The sequence below is a fragment of the Zootoca vivipara genome, chromosome 8, assembly GCF_963506605.1.
Source record: "Zootoca vivipara chromosome 8, rZooViv1.1, whole genome shotgun sequence".
Lineage (NCBI taxonomy): Eukaryota > Metazoa > Chordata > Lepidosauria > Squamata > Lacertidae > Zootoca > Zootoca vivipara.
This window is the reverse complement of record NC_083283.1, coordinates 23,657,628-23,682,524: the sequence shown is the minus strand read 5'-3', so window position 1 is coordinate 23,682,524 and position 24,897 is coordinate 23,657,628. Positions and strand designations below refer to the sequence as shown.

Sequence of the window (24,897 nt, the reverse complement as noted above, 5' to 3'; positions counted from 1 at the left end):
TCAACGCAAATGAAATATCTTGAGAATTAGATTTGGAAATGTTCCCTTGACAAAATACACTCTTGGAAACGCTATTTCATTAAAGCTTTGGTTTAACTCCAGAAAGGGCATTAAAGGCGTAAATCTGCTCCGTCGATTAAGAGAGCCAAATATACAGGGAGAAGAAAAATGGTTTCTCTTCTCTTACACATTCCTTTGCCAATTAAACTTGGAAGCTTCAGGGCAGGGGCAGCTGGTGTGGTGCCTACAGATGTTTTGGACTACAACTCCCATCATCCCTGTCCGTTGACCTTGCTGGGTGGGGCTGATGGGAGTTGAGGTCTTTAACATCTGGAGGGCACCACATTGGCTTACCCTGCTTTAGGGACTGCACATTATGGGGATGATTTGAGGGGGGAAAATTGTTTTGGGGAGTGAAGGGATGATAAGGACCATTATTTAAAGGACCAAGGACTATAGACCCCCCCCAAGTGTCCCTATTTTCCAGGGACAGTCCCAGATTTACAAAAGCCATCTAGGTTCCTGATTTGATCCCAGAATGCCCCATTCTTCCTTGGGATGTTTCTATTTTGATTAGAGAAATGTTGGAGAGTATAGAATAGGATGTCCTTACCACCAACGAAGTCTAGGTTACCATTTTTCTCTTCTTCCACGGGGCTGTTCCATGACAGATCACCACACCCTTACAACATCTGTGCTACTGACTTTCAAACTTTGGGATTGTTGCACACAACAACAAAATGAATCAATTTGACTCAAATCAATGCAACTCAAATTAGGTCTACTGGGCCCATTTGTCAAGCAATGTGGACTAAAGTCTCTTCTGGGGCCCCCCTGGGATTAAGGCCCCTGGAGCTTAAGCTCCATTAGTTTCTGTCAAGGAATTGTTGCGGCTGCTCCCGAGTAAAGACGCTCCAGTCCGCTCTGTCTTTAAGGGTTTTATTGTACATACTATTTACAGTGCAGAGATAGCAGAAAAAATGACCTCCTAGTCACTCGCAGAATCTGGCAATGGTGCCCTTCTGCTCCGGGGCCAGCATAATAGCTTGGGCACCCCGAAACGCCGCCCTCTAACCCTGCGTTTGGGTGCGCGCCTCAATTCGGGCGCTGGAAGCGGCTGTGCTCCCTCTTCCACTTGCTGGCTAGGGCCGTGCCGGGGCTCTGATACCTCGCTGAGCCTTCCCTCCATTCCGCTTCCGCCTGACCCGCTGCTACCACTCTCGCTGGGCGAAGGGCTGGTCAGGATGACGGGGGGGAGGCTCCCTGTAGGGAGTCCCCCTGACAGTTTCATAGTAGTTCCACCCCTATGACTGGCCCCTGAGACTCCCAAGGTCACAATCCCCACAGACAACACTTTCCACCAGTCCTGTTCCATGCGCTCCTCAAGGGCTTTTTGCCTGGCTGAAATGCGCCCTTGAACAGCGGCAATGCCTCATGCTTGCTTGGAAAGAAGATGGAAAAGGTTTTTGTGCCTATGACTTTTTTGCACAGTGGGAACATAGCCTACTTTAGCAAAGTTAAGAGTCACTCTCCCTTGTTTTGCTCACTTTGGCTTCTGGCCCCTCCACCCCTTCTGTGTAGAATGTAAATTGTTTTCTGAAAGCCGGGGGAGCTGATGCGGTAATGGGAAATATTGTGTGGTGGGGAGCTGCCACTAGCCCCCAGAGTTATTTCTTGCGTTTCATGTACCAGAATCCAGGCTCCTCACCGTTTGTTTACATCTTCGCAACGAAAGGACAAATCTGGCATGTCTTTGGAATATGAGGAGATGGCTCTATCTAGCCTGCTATCGGTCTCTGCCAGATGGCCCGTGTGAGCCTTGGTCAGGTGTTCCTGCCTCAAAGCGAAACCACCCTCAGAGATTTATGGCTTGAATCCTGCATCAGCAGCCATTGCAGCTCAAGAGTCTTGAACTGAGGCCACTGGGACATAAACGTGCAAGCAAATGGCATGGCCATGTAGTCTGGCAGCTGGAAGGAGGAACAATTTATACTTTCTAGGACGCACTGTGATTCAATACCTTTATTTTCTAAAATAAACGCTTTGTTTCAAAAAATGAGAATGTGGCTGCTAGTAATCTAAGTGGGAGCATTTTTATCTACTTATTTCATTTGTATCCCGTACGTTCAGCGTAAATGCATGTTCCCAGGGTAGAAACAAAAAAAAGCACAAAATGTATTATTATTAATTTGTTGTTATTATTATTATTATTTAGTAAGCAGTAAAATATAAAACATACAGTTGACAAAAAAATAAACATTTCCAAACTAACCCATCGAATTAAAACAGCAAATGGCAGCATCCCATTCAGACAGAACTGGGGTCCCCACTCTGGTGCCTGTGGGCATTGTGGTACCTTCAAGTGCCCCCCTTGTGCCTGCCAAGTGCCCGCCCCATGGCCTCTCCATTTATTTATTTTTGAAAAATTACATTTTTATGACAAGGGGTAGCTTGCTTTCTCGCCTGTGTTTTGTTTTGGGTTGTGCATAGGTGTTAGCCCTGTTGTGGGGAGGGGGCAAGGAAGGCTTGTCCTGAGCATCATCTGACCCCCCCCCCCCCCCGAACTGTATTTTGTGGCGCCTGGGACAGTTTCTTGTTGGTGGCATCCATCTGTCTCAAGAGACAATGGAGTGTGCCTCCGGGGGTGAAGTCAACGGCACCAAAGTGACCAAAAAAACCCCACTCAGTTTGTCTCTGTCCCCTTACGCGTCTTTTGTATACTATTGCCTCTATGGTTTGGGAAGAGGTTGAGACTATGGCATAGAACTAAAATCTGTATGAAAAAACAGTCCCTGGTATGCCATCCTGGACATAATTCTGAAGTCATCCAGCCGACGAAGCGCTTTAAGTCAGAATGAACTTTCTCAGAGTTGAACTGCAGTGCTGGCAGTGTAATGGAAGAGTCAGTGGCTAATTCATCTATCGTTCTAGTTACAGGTAGGTAGCCGTGTTGGTCTGAGTCGAAGCAAAATAAAAAAATTCATTCAGTAGCACCTTTAAAGACTAACTAAGTTTTTATTTTGGTATGAGCTTTCGTGTGCATGCACACTTCTTCAGATACACTTGAAACAGATACACTTGAAACCTGGGGGTGGGTGGGAATGGGTGATGGGCTGATAGGAGTGGTAAACCTGTTGATGGCTGTTAACGACTGCTGATGACTGCAATTGGTCCTGCGGGGGGGGGGGGAAAGCAAGGGCTGAGGCGCTAAAGAAAGCTTGATCATCTATCGTTATGAGTGCATTCTGCTGCACTTCCTCTACCTTACTCAAAAAGGGTCCTCTGCCGTGCTAAAATGGGGTGTTTTCGCAGGAATTAAAATGAGCTAGAATCGGCACTTTTTTAAAAAAAATGACAGTGCTTTTTGAAACAATGAATAAAATCACGCTTCTAACCCCCCTCTGGGGGGGGGGGGGAATCAGAATGGGTTGAAAACATGCATAGAAAATGTGGTGACAATGATCACTGAGAACCTGATTGCTCTTATGGGTTGAGTCCAATGGGATTTACCATTGCTAGCTGCTGAAATTTTAAAGCAAATTGGTATCCTTGATAACAAGGACAAAAGGATGCTTAAAAGAAGTTAGTGGCTTTTCTGAACCCACCCTTGACTTGGGAAGGTGGAGAGGAGGGCTGGGGGAGGGGGCTCCTCCACGGCAGAAAGCAAACACTGGGCCAAATGAGGCATTTTGGAACTGGGACAGAAGTGGGACGTTGTTGTACAATGGGCTGCCCAAGGGGGAGCATTGTTGCTGCTTCCTGAGAGGCATGAGTTGTGTAGGGTTGCCATATTCCCAAAAGTGAAAAATCTGGACAAAGTTGCTAAACTTTTGGGTAAACATCTCTCCCCCCCCCAAAATATAAGTATTTGGGCTTTTTTTTTTTATTTTAAAAGCATTTTTCTTTAAAAGATCGCCCTAGATGCCGCAAGTCCGGTTTTTCCGGGACATTTTGCTGATTTGGTGAAAATCCAGATGTATGGCAGCCCTAGAATGGTGGGGAACTCAGTATGGTGTGGGACCGGTGACAGGAATGTCTGCTTGAAGCCACCCCCACTGCGCCTCCTGTGTCTCACCTCCTTTTGTTAAATGGCCGTGACACTCAGATTTGGGAAGGCAGGTGTGTGGTGCCGCCACTCACGCAAAAATTATAAAATTAATGTTAATATTAATAATTAATAATAAAATTAATATGACTTCGTTGCTCAATTTGGACATTTTGCATGGGATTTTTGTTAAAAAGTATTGCGACTTTTTTATTGATTATAGACGAGTAATGATTTCTTGTAGCTGCTGAGAGTGAATTTCCGCATATTTGCTGATGCAATATTAATTGTATAATATTATATTCAAAATGCAGCACTGCATGTTACTTTATCTAAGTTGCTTCTTTTAAAGTCACATTTTTTAAATTATGGCTTATTTGCATTGCGTTGGATAGTTAATAAGATAAGAGAATTTGGGGTTGGAAGGGACCATAGCAGGCCACCTGTTCCAGCCCCCTGTAGTGCAGGAATCTTTTGTCCAACGTTTGGCTCGAACTCACAACCCTGAGAGATGTGTGATCCTTGCTATATATTTTGTTGTTTCTTCGCCTTGCAAGCCACCTTGTGTATATCAATACACAAAAGCGGCATACAAATTCAAAGTGAAATGAGACGAAACAATGCTGTTGTCGTGCCCCCCCCCCCTGCCAGGCAATGCTCTCCACCTGTGGAGGGGCAACTGTGTGCCATTCTACCCCCACATCTCCAGCTATCTACTGTGGTTAGGGGGGGGGCTAGGATTGTGTTCTTACTCGTTTTCCACCTTTTTACTTCAACCCATTTCCTGCAGCCTTGATTTCTTCATCCTTCAGCCACAGCAAAGCATCTGCAGTTGTTGACCCTGCCTTAAATTTAAGCTTTGATTTTTCTCAAACTCCCAGGAAGGGATGAGTTATTAATTTATGTGCCTGACTGGTAGACAGAGGCACTTTTGCCCAAATAGCCCCCAGGGTCCATTGGTCACAAGAAGGTTCGGCATGGGGCTATAAAAGAAGAGGAATGTGGGTCTGAGGATTAGGGACAGTCTATAAATTCATTGCAAAATAGCCAGCTTGTCCGCTTCTGGCATCAGCACATCTGAATGGCCTGTTAGTTGATAATAAATCACAGCTACCGACAGCTATTCTGAATGCAAGGTCCACATGGTTGAAATAAAATACCTTTTAGTCCCAGTGCTTAGCCTAAATAGCATATTGCTTCTGTGCCAATGGAAAGGGAGAAAGGATTCCCCCCCCCCCAAATCACAATAGAATGCAATTCAAATTATGTCACTCCATAACTTCAGACAGCTGGCAATTGTCAGTCCATCATGTGTTTGGAGGGATTCAAAAAGGGTCGTTCGCGTCTGATAGCCTGGAAAAGCTACCCAGCTTTTCAGCAATATCACCCAGTGAAAATTGGCAGAATTTCAGCTGCACACAGTTAATAGATGGAGTAGCAATTGTATATATTTGTGTGTTTATATATACAGTATGTATATATATATAAACAGGAATAGAAGAATTAACATTGCAGACCTTACCAATGAGGATGGCGGTTGAAGAAACTTTGCTTCAAATGACAGATTCCCCCCACCCCCTGGAAGTGCATACACTTAATAGGAAGCTTACTTTACTTAAACAAACATCAACTCCCCCCCCCAAACAAAACATTCACTGGGCACTGAGGCTGATTTAGCATCACTTATCCAACAGGACAGGAAACAAGGTGAGATGTGGGGTCTGAGGCTTCTGCTGTTGGATGGCAGGCTCTGATCCACAGAGGAAACTGAGCATGCTTTCCTCAAGACAAGCGGACTAATTGAAATGTAGCTTTTACACCTTTGAAATATGGGGTTTATCTTATCAAAGTGGCACACCTTAAAAAACCCAGCTAATTCCCGTCACAAATGTTGATTCCTTTGTTCACATCCCTCTAGCTCTGGTGGCAATATCCATGCCACTAATGTTAAGGGTAAAGGTAAAGGGACCCCTGACCATTAGGTCCAGTTGTGACTGACTCTGGGGTTGCGGCGCTCATCTCGCATTATTGGCTTCCAGGTCATGTGGCCAGCATGACAAAGCCACTTCTGGCGAACCAGAGCAGCACACGGAAATGCCGTTTACCTTCCCGCTGTAGCGGTACCTATTTATCTACTTGCACTTTGACGTGCTTTCGAACTGCTAGGTTGGCAGGAGCCACTAATGTTACATTTGGTTTATATGATGTTTATGCCTTATGCTGAGGTTTCCAACGTGGCAACCTGTGGGCACACAGGTACCCACCAAGACCTCCCCCCCCGATCTATAATTGGGGAAGTCATGATCCTCTGTCAGACCATTCCTGGAACGCATAGTTAAGGGGTGATATGATAGCCATGTTCAAATATATAAAAGGATGTCATATAGAGGAGGGAGAAAGGTTGTTTTCTGCTGCTCCAGAGAAGCAGACACGGAGCAATGGATTCAAACTACAAGAAAGAAGATTCCACCTAAACATTAGACAGTAAGAGCTGTTCGGCAGTGGAATTTGCTACCAAGGAGTGTGGTGGAGTCTCCTTCTTTGGAGGTGTTTAAGCAGATGCTTGACAGGCATATGTCAAGAATGCTTTGATGGTGTTTCCTGCTTGGCAGGGGGTTGGACTGGATGGCCCTTGTGGTCTCTTCCAACTCTACGATTCTATGATTCTAGTGAAGTAACCTGCTTTCCTGACTTTTGCAGAATATATTAACCAGCTCCCTCACAATTTTGTTCTGCAATGAATATTCGGGTTCCAGGAATGGTCTGATCATGACTTCCCCAATTACAGCTCTGTGTGGCCTTGTTGCATAAATCTGACATGGGCACAGCCCTTAGACTCTTGTTACATATTAAGTCCTTTTTAAACCCAGGAGTGATGTCTGGGAAGACGTCCATGTCCCAAAAACAGAATGTGTAAATCAGGCCAAGTATTTTTTCCCATCTCCTTGGAGATACGAAACAGGTTTTTTTTTAATTAAAAAAAATCATGTTACTAAAACCAGCATATTGATTCAAAATACTTCCAAACTGACCCTTTTTTTAATTTAAAAAAAAGCCTAGTTGTTTAACAATGTTGTTTTGAATTCGCGACATAAAAAGGAAGCTGTTCTGAAATCAACAGAAATTACCTGTCCTGAACAATGTGTGGCTTGTTATTTACAGTGACTGGTATCAGGGTTGCTCCAGTGAGTATATGGATAAGTATTTTAAAAAAAGAAAGCTATCTGGCAGCATCTTACAAATGGTAGTTAGCCCACTGTTTTCCAGCTCAGAGGAGAAACCTAAGTAGAAGTTATTCATCCGTTCTACTGACAAATTAAAAGAGGGAAAAAACCCGGCAAATTGCATTAAAAGAGGTGTTTTGCCATTTCTAGGAAAGCTTCCCAGCAATGTTCAGAGTTCATTATCGGCAGCGGAAACTGCACACAGGGTCTTCTCTGCTGGAATGCTGCTTGAGGGTGCCCAAGAAATGCCTTTGTAACTGCTGTTTGATATGACAGTCTGATTGTATTCGGTTTCCCTAATTCCACAGGGCTGGCCAAGCCGCCGGCGCAAGAGCTGACAGATAGTGACAGCTCCATACTCCATACGGCTGCTTCGAGAAACTTAGGGAGATCGCATTACAACTTTTGACTCCAGAAACTTGCATTTCCCGGGGTAGATTAGGGTTGAGAAGCTATGCTTCTAGATAGAGAAGGCTTCTTGCTGCCCTGCTCTGTTTTGCTATTCACTTGACAAGCAGAAGGGTTGCATGTTGATATTTTGCAAGTGTTGCTTTCTTCGCTCCAGGCCTGAGAGTGGACATCTCCAAGAGCAAGCAGGAAAATAAACAAACAAGGTTTTTAAGACAACCATATTTGTACATCTCTCGTGCTAGATCAAGTCAACATTCTTAATTTCTTTCACCACCATCCTAAGTAAATCTGGGCTTTATTTTGATAAATTGTCCAAAACCGGTCTCAAGTCCATAGCATGATATTGGTTTCATAGTTTTTGACCTGTCAATATATTGCAAATTGTTATGTGTGTGTATGCTATGAAAAACTCACAATGTGGGAAAAACCATGAAGCCAGCCTCTACATAGCTCGATCCCTATCTCAGACATGGTGATATATCAGTATATTGCGATGTTTAGCTGGTGATATATCATGATGTTGAAAACCAGTTATCGCCCAGCCCTAGTCCTAAGCATGTGCTTGGTTAGGAGCCAGGAGCCAGGCCGACAAGTTCCTCCATTGAGATGGGCCCAAATCTGGCCCTCCAGGCCCCCGCCCAGCCATACCCCTTCTTTGCTCTGCTGCGGGCCTCCCCAAGTCTTGTCACTACAATGTGTTCATAATGTGACTGCGGGGAGGTGTAACAGAGAGGGAGAGGCGTTGCAGAGAGCGGTTTGCCAAACTGCTCTCTGAAACGCCTCCCACCCTCCTTTAAAAGAGGAGGAGCATGGGGGGGCGTTGTGAGGGGTAAAGGAAAATGGGTTGTTCAGGTGTAAAGAGAGGAGGGGTCAGCCAGGTGTGGAGGAAGCAGGGTTGGCAGGTAGGTGGGATTGGCAACTGGTTAGCAGCCCCATATTTGTGTGTGTGTATGTACACACACACACACACACACACACACACACACAATCTGCTTTCGGAGTTTCCTCGAGGCAAAGCCGACTAGTTCAAAATCCATCGAAATGTATAGCAGAACACAACTCTGAGTCCCAAAACACAGAGAGATAACTCTTGTTGAACAAGTATGAGCAGGCATTCAGAAATATCTCAATTTCTTCCGTTTTCAGCCTTTGCTGCTCTATTTCCATCTCAGAAAACAACCCCATAACTTAAAAACAACAATGCCATAATTCCTCTTATATTGCACATTCAGCTAACCTCTGAGCCAACTTTTTCCACAGCTGTCATAACAAACTGGCTGTTAGATGCTACTAACTGTACCAGACGCCCCCGTGTACCATGCAAGTTTCTTTCCTTTGCCCCAGGGCTTTCAAAGTCTAATCCGATGTTATCCAAGCCACCTCATGTACTCCCAGGTATATGATTTCCTGTATCCCTTGGAGGGAAATCAAACAGAAAACATCGTTAGGAAATTATTAGATTATTCACAGATTTAGGAGACCTTTCTAGCAATTAAGTGGATATTAACCTGAGCCTATTGTTTCTTTTCTACATTTCCTATTCGGCACCATGAATTAGCTCCTTTTGATTTGCAAACGTCAACAAGGATTTCTAGAAATTCTGTATAAAAATAGAAGCATTACTCAAACTTTCTTCATTTAGGCTGTCCTCTCTCTCTCTCTCTCTCTCTCAATTTAGCAAATGATCGATGAATAAGTTCCTAGGTAATTATTTTTGATGTTTTGATGTCATTTTTGTGTTCTGACACTCAAGTTCACAAACTTAAATTTTCCTTTTTAATTTTTTTTAAAAGTTCTGGGCACCACAGTTTAAGAAGGATATTGACAAGCTGAAAGGTGTGAGAAGAAGGCGACTGAGATGATCAAGGGTCTGGAAACCAAGCCTTATGGGGAACAGTCGAGGGGAAATTGTGTAATGCTTTGTCGGAAGTGAGATTTGAAGGGATGGTTTTTGGGCACATGTTTGCAGCCTCTATGCGACACCAGTTCATGCTAATTCGTCTCCTCCAATGTCTGATTTGTACTCGGGACATTTCGCGTAACCCTGTTAATATTTTTCTCTTGTTCAAATGTTTTTTCTCTCAAAGTTCGGTTTCCTATCTTAATGTGTGTGGTTAAGCATGTTATCTCCCTCTCTTGTATAAACTATGTAAATGACAGAATTCATGACTCACAGACTGGGCTGTAGAGTGGGTGTGGGGACAGTAGAGGACAGTCCTGAGGTAGAGAAGCTTCATCCACCTGCTGCACTATGGTTAAGAGTTCAACCAAGGCTACCAACCAGTGTGGTTTTGGCTTTATTACTCCGGAAGTCTAAACCACAGAGGCTAGGGCTTGCCAATCAGAAGGTTGGCGGTTCAAATCCCCGCGATGGGGTGAGCTCCCGTTGTTCGGTAGATAAATAGGTACCACTCAGGCGGGAAGGTAAATGGCGTTTCCGTGTGCTGCTCTGGTTCGCCAGATGCAGCTTAGTCATGCTGGCCACATGACCCAGGAAAAAATGTCTGTGGACAAACGCCGGCTCCCTCGGCCTGTAAACTGAGATGAGCACCGCAACCCGAGAATCGTCTGTAACTGGACCTAACGGTCAGGGGTCCCTTTACCTTACCTTTACTCCAGAAGTCTGGGGTAGCTCAGTTGATAAATCATGACTCTTAATCTCAGGGTCGTGGGTTCTAGCCCCAAGTTGGGCAAAAGATTCCTGCATTGCAGAGGGTTGGGCGACCCTTGTGGTCCTTTCCAACTCTATGATTCTAAAAAAGCCATAAACCAGGGGAGGGGAAGGTTTACCATTCCCAAAGGCCACATTTGCATCTGGGTGACCTTTCAGGGCCACAGGCCTGTGATGAGCAGGCTGAAAAGTGGACAGAGAAATGCATGGTACAGTTCACAATTGGCATGCCCCTCGTCATCCTGCAGGCAAGAGCCGTTATCGGAGATCAAGGACTCATTTGGGACAGGCAAAAATCCACAGGAAGGGCTGGTGAGAGGTGCTGGGGGAAGTCCCAAGATAGGGAGGTTTGTGTATTTGCCCTCCCGACAGGTATGAGCTTCCTTATCCCTGCGCAAAACCTTGGGCCGGTTTGCTGGGCTCCCCTTTCATTGTAGTAGCAGGAGCAGTAACAGCCAACGGGTGTCAGCTGATGCATGCCACTTCCTGCTCCCCCACAATGCATTGCCAGTTGGGGGCTGCACTGTGTGTGAGGAATGGCAGGCGCTAGCCAGCTAGGGGACCGTTAAGAATATAGCAAGAAGAGCTTGCTGCATCAGGCCAGTGGCCCAATTGGTCCAGCATCTTGTTCTCACAGTGGCCAATCTGTGGTAGACCCTCAAGCAGGAAGCGAGCACAGCAGCTGATATTCGGGAGTGCTTCTACCTGTGGAGGCTGACCATTGTCACTAGGGGTGGTCAGGTACCTTACTTTAGAGAAGACAGACTTTGGTTTAAAGTAGGTAAAGGTAAAGGGACCCCTTACCGACTTTGGGGTTACGGCGCTCATCTTGCTTTATTGGCCGAGGGAGCCGGCGTACAGCTTCCAGGTCATGTGGCCAGCATGGCAAAGCTGCTTCTGGCGAACCAGAGCAGCACATGGAAACACCGCTTATCTTCCTGCCCGAGCGGTACCTATTTATCTACTTGCACTTTGACGGGCTTTTGAACTGCTGGTTGGCAGGAGCAGGGACCAAGCAACAGGAGCTCACCCCGTCACAGGGATTCGAACTGCCGACCTTCTGATTGGCAAGCCCTAGGCTCTGTGGTTTAACCCACAGCGCCACCCACGTCCCTGGTTTAAAGTAGAGCTGTGCTAAATAACAATAATAATAACCCCCCCAGGTGTTTCATTAGTATTCTCCATCAAGTAATGAGAAAAGGAATTACACCAGTAAATTATTAAAGGAGAAAGTAAATTTTGGTGAAAATTCCCATGGGGTGCAGTGCAGGGTTTTGTTGTCCTCGCCGTGCTTTCGAGGTAGTCAGGAGGGAGTGTCTTTTCATTCCATAAATCAGTTCTTTGCCTGAACTCTGCAGCCTTGCTTTTCCTGAAGTGCCCAGTGTTGGGTTCTTCTGTTTGCACAAGAAAGTGGGGTGCAGTGGGTGGGGATTATTTTTGAATTGAATTTATATACCACCTTTCACCCGTAGATCTCACGGCAGCTCAGAGCATAAAAATGCAATATAAAAGCACTAAATACTTAAGGAAAACAAGAGCAGAAACAAAACAAAGAAGTAATTAAATTCATCCAAGGATCACAGGGTGGTTTACAATATAAAAACACAAAAATACATAGTGTGGTAACAAACAAAACCAATACCCTCCTGCCTCTGCCTAATCTGGTCCTGACAGGTGCTGCCTTTAATTTGTTTAAGTGAAGCTTTTTAATTTTTTTAAAGATAGCGATGCATTGCAGGAGGTTGGACTAGATGATCCTCTGGGTCACTTCCAACACTACAATTCTGTGATTCCATGATTCTATGTGAGCTCCTATGGACCCTTTTCAGATTGGGAAATGTAGGCAGCCTGGAGGCAGCAAGGTTTTGGAGAAAGGTTTAATGGAAGGGGAGCGAGGAGGCACACCACCTATGGCAACCAAAATTCTGGAGAAATTAAAAAGCACCTGGAGAATGAGGCAGAAAAGGAGAAGTCTCTTGTTCAGGGAAAGGTAACTTTTTGAGAAACGGGGGTGGGGGCCAGGTTTCAACATAGCACTAGTTTGAAGGCTGTCTGGTCCAAGTCCAGTTTATAGATAAATAATAAAAAAGAAGAGAGAGCAAGGGTCTTGGGTAGATAGCAGCTGGACAGAAGACTAAGCAGGCAACCAGCCCCCTGGTCACAGTCTCTCTTGCTATGGTGAGATGTATTTATATTTGAATTACGGTGGTTATTGTTGCAAGTCTGCCTTTAGAGTGATGTGTTTCCTTTATTTGAATTACAGCAATTTCTACATGCCTGTGGGTGATTAGCTTTCCCTGTTTCGCAATGTGTAAGTAGCACCGTAGCAAAACACAAACGAGCAGAAACGTCATTCTGCCAAGTTAGAGAGGTGGCCATGCAGCTGTTGGCAGCGGGTTGATGGCAAGCCTAATTCTCCCTCGGGTTGCATGGCAGGCATTGCGTCCCCAGTAGCTACCCAAAGACGCCTATGATGCTGGCCCTACCAGAGCATCTTGATTTTCATTTCCCGTTCTGTATCCTTTTGTGGGGGGGGGACTTCTATGGGTAGCACCTGTTCAGACACACACACCCCTCTTTTTTAATGCTATGAGCCATGACAGGTAGACGAAGGCTCCATGCTCAGAGTCAGTATAGCGATGAAGATCAGATGTTTGCTGGGACAAGCGGTGGTGGAAATCTGTTTGCTTTTGCGCCCTGCTTTTAATTTTCCTGGAAGCATTTGGCTAGCCAGTTTTGAAAACAGAATGCTGGACCAGATGGCTTTTTGGTCCATCTTAGCTCTTCATATGTTGCTTCTCTCTCTCTCTCTCTCTCTCTCTCTCTCTCTCTCTCTCTCTCTCTCTCTCTCTCTCTCTCGGTTGTGGATGAACTCGCAGGACTTGTCCTTACGGAGCAAACGGAACTGTGTGTGGGGGGGGGGATGTACTCTCTGACCTTGAGACAACTGCTATGCTGGCGATCTGAATCAAATTGTCAGCTGTTGACACAGTATTATCCGTGTTGCATTCAATCAGAGTGCACTGCTTCCAGCCATCCCACCCCCCCCTCTTTCCAGCCTTGGCCTAGTTCATGGGTGGCCGGTGCAGTTGCCTCCAGATGTTGCTGGGCTCCAACTCCCATCAGTCCCAGCCAGCATGGCCAATAGTTGGGGATGATAGGTATTGCAGTCCAGCCGCATCTGGAAGGCACCACTCTGGCCTAGTTAAAGCCCTTCTGCAGGCCTGTGTATAAAGCCTGGCTAGGGAGCTGTGGGTGACTCTGTTAATAGCCCAGTTAAACTACAGACACTAGATAACACAGCATCTAGCTCAAAGGCCATCAAACTAGAGAAATGGTTGTGAACACCACCACTACCCTGGAGGGCCCCTTAATGTAAGGGTTAACCTTACACGCACAAAATGATTTTAAAAAAATTATTTATCAGTTTTTTACCATTTTTGAAGTCACTGTAAACAGATATAAAATTGAACCCAAGCTTTAGAGTCACATATATACAACATTATATAGGGTCATCAAACACACAAGGAAGCTTTTTTTAGCTGCAGTAACAGTATAGACGCCGCTAGAGGATGATGTTTTGCTACCTCTCCTGTAGGTTCTTTTCCCAGCATGTCCGGCAGGGTCTGCTGGCTGAGTGTTGAGGTCCCCAAAAGGGGCTTTTACCTTGCGCAGGTGTGACATTTGTATACCCTATGTTGCTAAGAACACTCCCCGTTGTGGAATGTGGTGTTGTGTCCAAATTTGATATGAAATATATATAGAATTGTTAATACAATTTTATGAAATGGGAAAACGGCATACAAAAAAATTAAAAACGGTTTGTGCGTAACCTTTTTAAATATTTCAATGGAATACACCTCATTTTAGTCATTAATAGGCAAAAGTTCATCCATTTGTGCTACAGGAAATAATTTTTGAGGGGAAAAAATGAAAAAGTCACCACCCTATTGTCCACTCACAACAATTAGGGGTTGGGGGGGAATTAACTCTCCCCAGGTGCAATGCACACCACAAAATTGTCCCCAAAATTAGACTCAGTGGGGGGAACTCTTTTGCTGTAGCCTTCTATCTGTCAAGTTTAATTTCAGTGAGGCGATGGGGTCTTTCAGGTGATAACAGAGGCTGCTGCAGGTTAATGTGTGCCCGCGGGCACTGCATTGGTGACCCTTGAATTAGCTACCCCCTTTCACCATTCTGGTGGCACAATCTTTCCTGTACAGCTATGTGTTTGTGTTTTGCCCATTCGTTTCTATACAGCATACCCTTCAAGTGTCCCGATTTTCCTAGGACACCCCAGAATTGCAGAAGCCTTACTGGCTTTTGATTTGATCCCGGAATGTCCCATTTCCCCCCTCCAGCGCCATGGCCACCAAACCCAGGGAGGAGGATAATCCCGTGCTTGCAGTGGAGCTGTGCTCTCGCTTCAGACCTCTGTCTCTTGCGAGAGTGCAGCACCAAAAGACACGCGTCCCAATTTCAGCAGAGGAGTGTTGGAGGGTATGATACAGCTTAGGCAGAAAGTAAGCAATACTTCCAGTGGATTGTGTCCTGTAGTCCAGTGGTCCTCAACCTTGGGCCTCCAGATGTTTTGAGACTACAATTCCCATCATCCCTGACCACTGGTCCTGCTAGCTAGGGATCATGGGAGTTGTAGGCCAAAAACATCTGGAGGCCCAAGGTTGAGGACCACTGCTGTAGTCCATTAAAGAGGGGTAAAAATCACAAAACATACAAAGGAAAGTCCCTCCAACCTGTGCAATTTCAAAGCACTTAAAAAATAATAATCCATGGACTAATTAGCAGTCCGCCCCTGCACGGAACAACTTGATGCTGAGAATATTCTTTGTAGAATGAAGTTCAATTTTGCATCTGGGATTAGTTCTTTAAAGATAAGTCTGCTTTATTCTTATGACAATTATAATTAGCTCTTAATAAGGGTTATGAAGTTTTTTAAAAAAACTGAAACGGGGACTGGGTTTTAACTTTTTTTGGCAGAAAAGTGTTCCGGTGTGAGGTCCTATTGTTACAAAGCCTCTTAAATGTCAATTTAGATACATCTATAGGTTTCTTTTATCTCTCCCCTACCATTCAACGCATAAGAGTGTAATATTTAGCATTCTAACTGCAGCTTGGTTAATTTTAAAAGGAGCGGATAATGGTTTTAAAATTAACCAATGATATGCATTCTGCATCTTAATTCTTTGTCATGTTAGGAAAAGACCCTTAGAAGCATTTCAAAGACTTCTAGATCCCAACAGTTCTTACTTGTCAGTTTACTTAAATAATAATACTGACACATTAATATTGAGAGAGGATTGAGAATGCAGAGGGCATAACTGAATGTGAAGCTTTAAAACAAGAGGTTGCAGAGGAGAGACTGGCTGCCCTTACTCAACTTGATCTGAAATGTTTCTGGAGAAATGGATTACCCTCAAGAGTAGTGCCACCTGGAACCTTGGCATACAACATGGCACCTGCTTCTAAGACTCCATCCACCAGGGGGCAGAGCTTAGTGGTAAAGGGTTCGAGCTCATGCACTGATGGCAGAGCCAATGAGTGAAGGTGCAAAGCTCTTCCACTTGTGGATGGAACCCATAGAAAAATCTGTGTCAAGTTGCACTGCTTTCTCATGTGCTAAAAGTTGCTGGCTATCAAACAATACATCCATACAGGATACTCTCTAGACACAATGCTGCATTCCATTGGTGGTCCTTTAAGCTGAACTAAAATGAGTGTTGGTGTCTTCAATTGTTCTCTTGTAGCTTTAAAGACGACCACCCACCAACTGGCCTTACCTTTCTGCAACTTCACAACTTTCACTTCGCAACTTTCGCACGCTCCCAAACTGGAGCAGCCCTTGAACAGCTTTATGACTGCCTGTTATCTCCCCCCTCCCTCTCTCTCCCTCCTACAGATTGACCCATAAAATTTAGAGCGAAAAATGAAGCTTCTGTATTTAATAGCTCTCATTTGCCTGTTTCCTCAAAGCGAAGAGAATCCATTAAGCAGTGACAATGCTGGCCCTCGGAGATCATTCGAAGACATTAAGAGGGAAATAGCGGGCTATTCAGAGGTTGCTAAGAAGATTATCGAACTTGCGGTCCATGGCAAGGCTCAGAACAGATCCTATGAAAGGCTCGCATTCTTTGTGGATGCTTTTGGGCCGAGAGTGAGTGGTTCCAGAAATCTAGAACTGGCTATCCAGTATATGCACAAAGTCTTGAAGGAAGATGGCCTGGAAAATGTCCACCTGGAGCCGGCAAAAATCCCTCACTGGGAAAGGGGGGAAGAATCAGCAATGATGATGGAACCACGGAACCACAGCATTGCCCTTTTAGGGCTTGGCGGCAGCATTGGGACCCCTCCAGAAGGTAACGTCTGAGTTTACTGAATTATTTTAGGGTATATGTACACTTCCCCACCAAGCGAGAGAGAACAAATCAATAAAATACAAAATTAAAATCCCAAGAGTTGAAATGCATTAAAACAGCAACAGAATCTTGCGGGAAACATCAGTTGTAAGAAACACCTTTGTTAGAGTCAAAGAATTTTTTTCTCTTTCCACAGTCAAAAATAAGTAATTGCAGTGAGACTTCTGTTTGCTGCATATCTCACCAATGAGCAATGGAGGAATCGATTTCAGTTTCCCATTTTTTCCAGTCTTAAATTCAGTTTCCAATATTTCTGCATCATCTGCATTTTAGTGTATGTTTCTCCTAGTCTACACATTTTTGTATACAGCTTCGGCCAACATTGACATTTTCCCAAGCAGTTTCCCCAAAAGTTCATTTTCGTATGTTCTTTTCATTAATATAGCTGCTCTTATACACACTTTACTCCTAATATACACATTTGTTTGTGCACACAAAACTTGGAGAGAAGCGTGAATTTTGAAGGATGGGTGTGTTTCTGTTTGCATATTGTTTTAGGAGGTGTGAATTTGGTAGGTTTGCATTAAAATGCAAACTGAAATAAACTCCCCTTCCTATCACAAACCTATTGCTGCTCTTTGCTTGGTGTGTCAAAATGATCTTTTGCATAATCAGTTGCATATTTGGAAGTCACTGTGAACACCTTGGTGTGGAAAACATGAAGTGGGTGTTTGTGTTTTTTAGGGCTTTCTGTGAATGTACATTGGGCTATGAAATATTTGAGGCGTTTTTCTTACCAGTTGACCCTCATCATATCATATCCCCCAGCCCCTTGGTGACTAACCATTCCCCCACCCCTGCTTTGAATGGGAAGCACATCAGGGAAAACGTAGCCCTGGAAAGAAATAAAAAGTTAGAAAAGAAAGCATTTTCCTTGATACTCATTGGCGTCCTCCCATCTTAGTGGAAACTTCTACAGGTATCGGAGCCAATTCCAACAAAATGATTTTCCTCTAATGGAAGAATACTTGTGAAACTCTTGGTCAGGCTGCAAAATCCACATATTTTTCTGGCGAGATCCGTGAGCAGTAGCAGACCTGAGTTAATTCCCTGCTCTCAGATCTCTCTTGCAGAATCCACTTGGACTTGGCATCCAGATGTAGTGTTGGAACCTTGCCTCAGTCATGGCTGTTAATCTGCAACCCTAACCAGATCCTGCAGGAAGTAAGTCTCCGCAAATCTACTGGGATGTTCTTCTGAGCAAACCTGCTGTGGATAGAGCCTTCGCTACCACAGGGCACCAGAAAAAAGTAGCTTGCCAAAGGGCCAAATTAGATGAGATGGTAAATGTGTTTACCATGTCTTAGTTGTTATTTAAACAGTGGGGGAAGAAATAAGCACCATGATGCCTGGGATGAGAGATTTAATCCCACCCACCCACCCCGGTTCTGCAGTTAGTGATGTAAGAAGGCGTCATTTACTGTAGTGTCCTGTGGTGCCCACATGCACCACTGCTTCCATTCCACTGCAGTTCATCTTCGCCAAAAATGATGCTGTTTGTATCTATCTATGCTATCCGCACTCCTATCATCGTAGGAGTGCTCTTGCAAACTCACTTGACTCTCCCTGATTTTTAAAATGTAATTTTTTTTAAAAAAAATTGAGGGGCCATGTTTCCTATGTTTTCTGTTCTTTTAAAACTCAGCATAGCATTTTTTAAAAATCAACTTTGGGCAATTCTATGGAGCTTGCACAGGCTGGGGGGGGGGAGGCAGTATCTCAAGGCCTCCCTAGCAGGTGACATCTTCCATTAATGCAGCAAGGAGCTGTCAGGAATAGCTCCTGTTCTTCCTCGCCTTGATGAACAATCATGAGCACATGTTATTATGTTTTCATCGCTTGATGCGGTGTGAGCACTGGGATGAATTACCTGGTGCCAATTCTTCTCATCTGTTACCGAAGCTTATATGTCGTGTAGATTGCAGTGCCTGCCAGCACAGACCTCAATCCCCCCCCTTTTCTTTTCCTACTGCAAAATGAAAATCTGCAGATCCCTGGCTTCATTTCCACCGGCTCTTTGGATGATCCTGTCACTGAGGCATTTCTTAGGTACATGGCTGCCCTCTTCATTAGATGCCAAGCAAAACAGCAGTAGATTTCTCACTCAGTACTCAGATTTGGCATGCTTGGCACTTGGCGGGGGGGGCGGTTTGGGGAGTGGGAGTCTGGAAGCCCAGACAGCCTGCCAAGTTAGACTTTTCTCACCTTTCTTATCTATTCCTGGAATCAAACTTCAAGGTCTGCCCACAACCTTTCTTAATTTATTTCCCCCCTAGTTGTAGGCAGAAGCAGCATATTTTCGATGTGTAATGAATTTTCAATAGGAAACCAGTTTTGTGTGACCTGGTTTGAGCTGCAGTCCGGTGGGCGTCTGCACTGCTATTTTTCTAGAAAAAGAGGTTCTGGAACTCACCACGAATGCCTCCCTTTTTCTCTTAGCATGGCAATGGCACCCACTGAGAGCTGCCGGAACTGAGTTCCGGTGAGTTCCCCCTGAAGAAAATGCCCTGGACATTTGGTATGTATCGCTGCCCACGTCACAGTATCTGCCCGCGGTTATTTCAGTCCTGCCTGGATTGGATTTCAACCCTCTTGCCCACATGCAGCACCCCTCCAGCATCTTCCTCTATTTGGCTTAAAGGTACCCCTGACCATTAGGTTCAGTCACGGACGACTCTGGGGTTGCGGCACTCATCTCGCATTATTGGCCGAGGGAGCCGGCGTTTGTCCGCAGACAGTTTCCGGGTCATGTGGCCAGCATGACTAAGTCGCTTCTGGCGAACCAGAGCAGCGCACAGAAATGCCGTTTACCTTCCTGCCGGAGCGGTACCTATTTATCTACTTGCACTTTGAAGTGCTTTCGAACTGCTAGGTTGGCAGGAGCTGGGACCGAACAACGGGAGCTCACCCCGTCACGGGGATTCGAACCGCTGACCTTCTGATCGGCAAGCCCAAACCACAGTGCCACCCACATCCCTCTATTTGGATTAAAAACAAAACAAAACTGAATAGAGGGCAACTGGACAGCATCAGCACACCAGCGGCACTGAACTTCCTGCTTCCTTGTTGTTTATAAGCTTGTCCTTTGGTTTTGCATCAGATTAAACGCAGTGGAGGCAACTAAAGGAGCTCTGAGGGATAGGGATGCTTGCGGATTTAATTCAGTCCGTGTTTCTATGTGAACCCAACCAGGTTTGCACTTCCTGGGCTGGTTCACAGAGTGGCATGTGAAGAGCTCCCAAAGGATCTCTGCCGACTGGGTGAATGGGCATTAAAATGACGAATGTGATTCAATGTGAGCAAATGTATAGTGGTTCACCTATGGGCAAAACATTAATAATAATAAACTTCGCATAGAATTGTAGAGTTGGAAGGGACTCCAAGGGTCATCTAGTCCAAACCCCTGCAATGCAGGAATACCTTGATGAAGATGTCAACCTAGTGTGTGGCAGATGTGGGGGGGGGGGGAAGGCAAATTCCATGTTAGAAAAAGAATGGAAAATAACATTGCCCATATTGGTGTTACAATAGAAATCTATGGAGAGATTTATGGCATGCAGTTCTGGTCGCCTCACCTGAAAAAGGAGTTGTGAGGAAAAGTTACAATGTTTGGAGATTTTTAGTTTACAAAAAAGTCGAGTAAGTGGGGTGTATGGAATGTGCATAGATATTTCTGTCTCTCATAATCGTAGAACCCATAGGTATCCGATGAAGCAGAATCTTGGAAGATTCCTGACAGACAAAAGAATGCACTTCACACTGCATTGTTAACCTGCAGGACTTGCTGCTACAAGATGACGACTGACTTGGATGGCTTTGAAAGGGGTTTCGACAAGATCAAGGAAGATCGGTGTCTACTAAGAGATGGCTGTGCACTACAGTGGTACCTCTACTTACGAATAACTCTACTTACGAATATTTCTACTTACGAATGGAGCTCCGTCCGCCATCTTGGATGCTGTTTAGATAGGATTTTTTCTACTTACGAATTTTTTCTCCCAATGCATTCCTATGGGATTCGACTTACAAATTTTTCTACTTACAAATGTGCGTTTGGAACGCATTAAATTCATAAGTGGAGGTACGACTGTACTTCCAGCATCAGAGGGAAGGCACTGAATGCCAGTTACTGGGGGTGGGGTGGTGTCAAATGAGAAGATTGCTGTTGTACTCATGTCCTGCTTGTGGGATTCCCATTGGCCACTGCGAGGACAGGATGCTGGGCTAGATGGCCTTTTGTCTTGATCCAGTAGATCTCATGATACCTTTTTATGCCACATCAAAGCCATCCAAGTTGGTCGCCATCTTGCAGTAGCAAATCCTGCAGGTTAACTCATCACATGTTGAAGGGGTGTTTCTATCGGAGCTTCGGATATTACGTCTTTATGTAGCAGCCAGGAAACGGGCAGTGGTTTGCTGTGGAAACCTCCTTTGGTGCAAGCATCTAGATAAGACTACAGTGGAACCTATACTTACAACCATAACCCGTTCCGGAGGTCAGCTCATAACTAGAAATGTACATAAGTAGAGGCACACTTTTCCATAGAAAGTAATGGAAAAGTGAATTGATCCATTCTAGACGATAAAAACACCCCCTAAAACAGCAATTTAACACAGATTTTACTGCCTAACGAGACCATAGATCCATAAAATGAAGGCAATAATCAATGTAAAGGTGAAGGGACCCCTGACCATTAGGTCCAGTTGTGACCGACTCTGGGGTTGCGGCGCTCATCTCGTGTTATTGGCTGAGGGAGCCGGTGTACAGCTTCCGGGTCATGTGGCCAGCATGACAAACGCTGTTTACCTTCCCGCTGTAGCGGTACCTATTTATCTACTTGCACTTTGACGTGCTTTCGAACTGCTACCGGTAGGTTGGCAGGAGCTGGGCCCGAGCAACGGGAGCTCACCCGTCGCAGGGATTCGAACCGCTGACCTTCTGATCGGCAAGCTGTAGGCCAGGCATCCCCAAACTGCGGCCCTCCAGATGTTTTGGCCTACAACTCCCATGATCCCTAGCTAACAAGACCAGTGGTTGGTTTAACCTACAGCACCACCTGCGTCCCTAATAACCAATGTACTGTACTATAAAATAAATAAGACAGTTTCCCCTTACGTGCACTGAGGGTGGGTGGGCTTACCTGGCTACAAGCTGGGGGTGGGGCAAGAGTCAGTCAAGAGCTGATTCACTTTGGCCAGGGTCACTTTTTTTCTTGCCAGGCCAGGTTCTTCTCTGGACTTCCTCGGTGGGGTTTGGGGCTGCAGCTTCGGGGGTGGGATGGGGGTCCTCTCCCCGGCGGCGGAGGCCCCAGCGCTGCTCTGCAGCCGCCCGGGCGAGCTCTGGGCAGCTGGCAAGGCCTCCGTTCATATCTAGAGGAAAGTTCATAGGTCGAAGCACCTATTGAAAGTCGTAACTAGACTCGTACGTAAGTAGAGCCTACGCAAGTTGAGGTTCCACTGTAATTACAATTTACAGTTACAAATTGAAGAACAGAAAGGAGACTCTAGTGCTTTTTCATTCTTTCCATTGGCCTTGGCACAAACCAAGTGTGTGTGTGTAGGGGGGGGGTTGACGTTTGTTTCAGCATTTAGCTTTTACTGACGTGTTTTGCAGCTTCTAGGTGAAATGCACAGTGGTGGAATTCCAGGCATCCATTACGACTTCTATATTTAGCAGCCGAGCCTTGCTCTTGTTGTTGAACAGTTCCCACTTACTTCTGTAACTCGTCTGCAAGATTGGATCTCGAGCATTGTGGTCATCTTGCGAACGATTTTGTAAAAGCCATGAAACATGGTTCCCAAATGTACACTCAGTGAAAATATATGTAGGATGAGCACACACACAAAACCATCCCATCTGGATACCACTGTTACACTGTTATTTGTTCTCTCAGGCAAGGCCACAGGGTAGGCAGAGAGGAAATGTTTATCCTGGGTGTTTTTTGTTTTGTTTTTACTTTTTGCTTAAGAGTTTATTTGTACTAGAAATTCAGAAACTGTAGATCTTTGGGGTTTTTGTTTTTTTAAAAGAGAAGAAGCAAAGCCTACTGAGAGGAATTACTGCAGGCTGGCCACTGATTTTGCGTTTTTATAAATCACTTTCACATCCACCCTTGGGTTAAAAAATATCTGTGCATGAAAAACATTGGTTTCATTTCAAAGAGGACTTCATGAAAGAGAATTTCCTAGAAGATTCTGCCCTTTATAATAATTCATGTTACTCAGCAACCAAGCAAAACAATGGTCAGATCGTATCAATACTTTGAAGCTGTGGTGTGTGTTAAAATGGAAATAATTGAAGCCCTGCAAATCTATATGCCTGACAGGAGACATAATGCCATTGTCCCTTTCTTGTTTTATTTTATTGAATTCTAGCGTATTGCAGGAACGATAAAATGCACACATGTGTTATCTTGGAAATATGGGAGTGTTACTGTGCTGGGAACTGCTATTCCCTAAGGCATGTGGGTCAGCTTCCCCTCTGTCATATGGCTGGCCATCCCAGGTTAAGACTCTTCTAATGCAGCCACCTTTCCTCTTACTTAGAAATGTACAATGCAGGTTGTACACATTGCTGTCATCTGGCATCTCCATGCCCAGGGCCTATCCTACCATTAAGCAGGGTGAGGCCGTCGTCTCAGGCAGCTTATTTGGGAGTCGCTTCCAGACCACTTGTTTATTGCGCATGTGTCTTGATTGGTTTGCAAAAGGTATGCAGGGAGGTTAGACACTAAGTGTTGACTCTGATTTAGGGGGCTTTGATTATGTTTCATCAACAAATGTCGTCCCATACTTCTCAGTGTGTTTTCCTATCACTCTCCTTATCACAACAAGTCTAGTTTTTTTGGGAGGAACTGGGTTTGTTGTGCAAGAGCTCCAAATCAACTTGAATTGCACAAACTGAATCCCATTTGGAAGAGCCTTGGGTGACATGAAAGAGGAGCAAATTGTTAGGCATTTAACTTATTATTACCATAATAATACGGTAAAGGTAAAGGTCCCTTTACTTTTACCTTTACCATAAGGGGAAGAAGAGATGGCTGTGCCATTTTCTACCTATGGTGCCAAAAATGTGGCTAGTCTTGGGTACTATGTGCCTTGACATGTGGGGACGGGGGCACTATTTCCTGCTTCATCTCAGTTAGCGAAGTGTCTGGCTCTGCCCCACTCCCATGGGAGCTGCCTCAAGATGGGGGTTTTTGGTGCCATTATGGGCTGAAGAGTAGAAGACAGAACAGATCTGACCCATGAGCCAACAGTGCACTTATGCAAGAACATAAGAGAAGCCTGCTGGATCAGGCCAATGGCTCATCTAGTCCCGCATCCTGCCAGTGGAATGTGCAGGGTGTGTACCAAAGCTTTTCCTGGTACCTTGTGTCCCAACTTGATTAATGGGAAGTAGGGATGGTAGAGAAATTTGGCCCACTTCACATTTTAATGAAAACCTACTTTGAGACCCACGGACCCAGGTGGCGCCACGGACCCAGGTGGCGCTGTGGTTAAACCACTGAGCCTAGGGCTTGCTGATCAGAAGGTCGGCGGTTCGAATCCCTGTGACGGGGTGAGCTCCCGTTGCTTGGTCCCAGCTCCTGCCAACCTAGCAGTTCGAAAGCATGTCAAAATGCAAGTAGATAAATAGGAACCGCTACAGCGGGAAGGTAAACGGCATTTCCGTGTGCTGCTCTGGTTCGCCAGAAGCGGCTTTGTCATGCTGGCCACATGACCCTAAGCTATACGCCGGCTCCCTCGGCCAATAATGCGAGATGAGCGCGCAACCCCAGAGTCGGTCACGACTGGACCTAATGGTCAGGGGTCCCTTTACCTTTACCTTACTTTGAGAAACAGTACACGTCTGAAATGCAGCTGTCCTTCAAAATTTGCACGCAGTTCTTCAACCAAAAAATGTGTACAAAAATGCATATAGCTGGGTGTGGGTGTGTGCATATAAATACATATATTAGTGAAAATAATATACCCAAAAGCATTTGGTTAAGGGAAAGTTGCTTGCAAAAATGTGTGTCGTAGGAGGAATCTGCACTAAAATGCTGATGGATTGTCATAGCAATGTTCCTTTTAATATAAAAATTGCAAACAGATGCAATAATGTAGAGA

At 45.1% G+C, this 24,897-nt stretch overlaps 1 protein-coding gene across 1 annotated transcript in view; it reads left to right on the top strand.

Moving 5' to 3' along the window:
* The first annotated feature begins 12,397 nt into the window (after positions 1-12,397).
* Positions 12,398-24,897, top strand: part of CPQ (carboxypeptidase Q) — a 150,739-nt gene continuing 138,239 nt past the window's right edge. The window contains exons 1-2 of the mRNA XM_035125207.2: positions 12,398-12,529; positions 16,269-16,725. Coding sequence (XP_034981098.2) covers positions 16,296-16,725 — 430 coding nt within the window. The 5' untranslated portion in view covers positions 12,398-12,529; positions 16,269-16,295. The remainder of the gene's footprint in view (positions 12,530-16,268; positions 16,726-24,897) is intronic.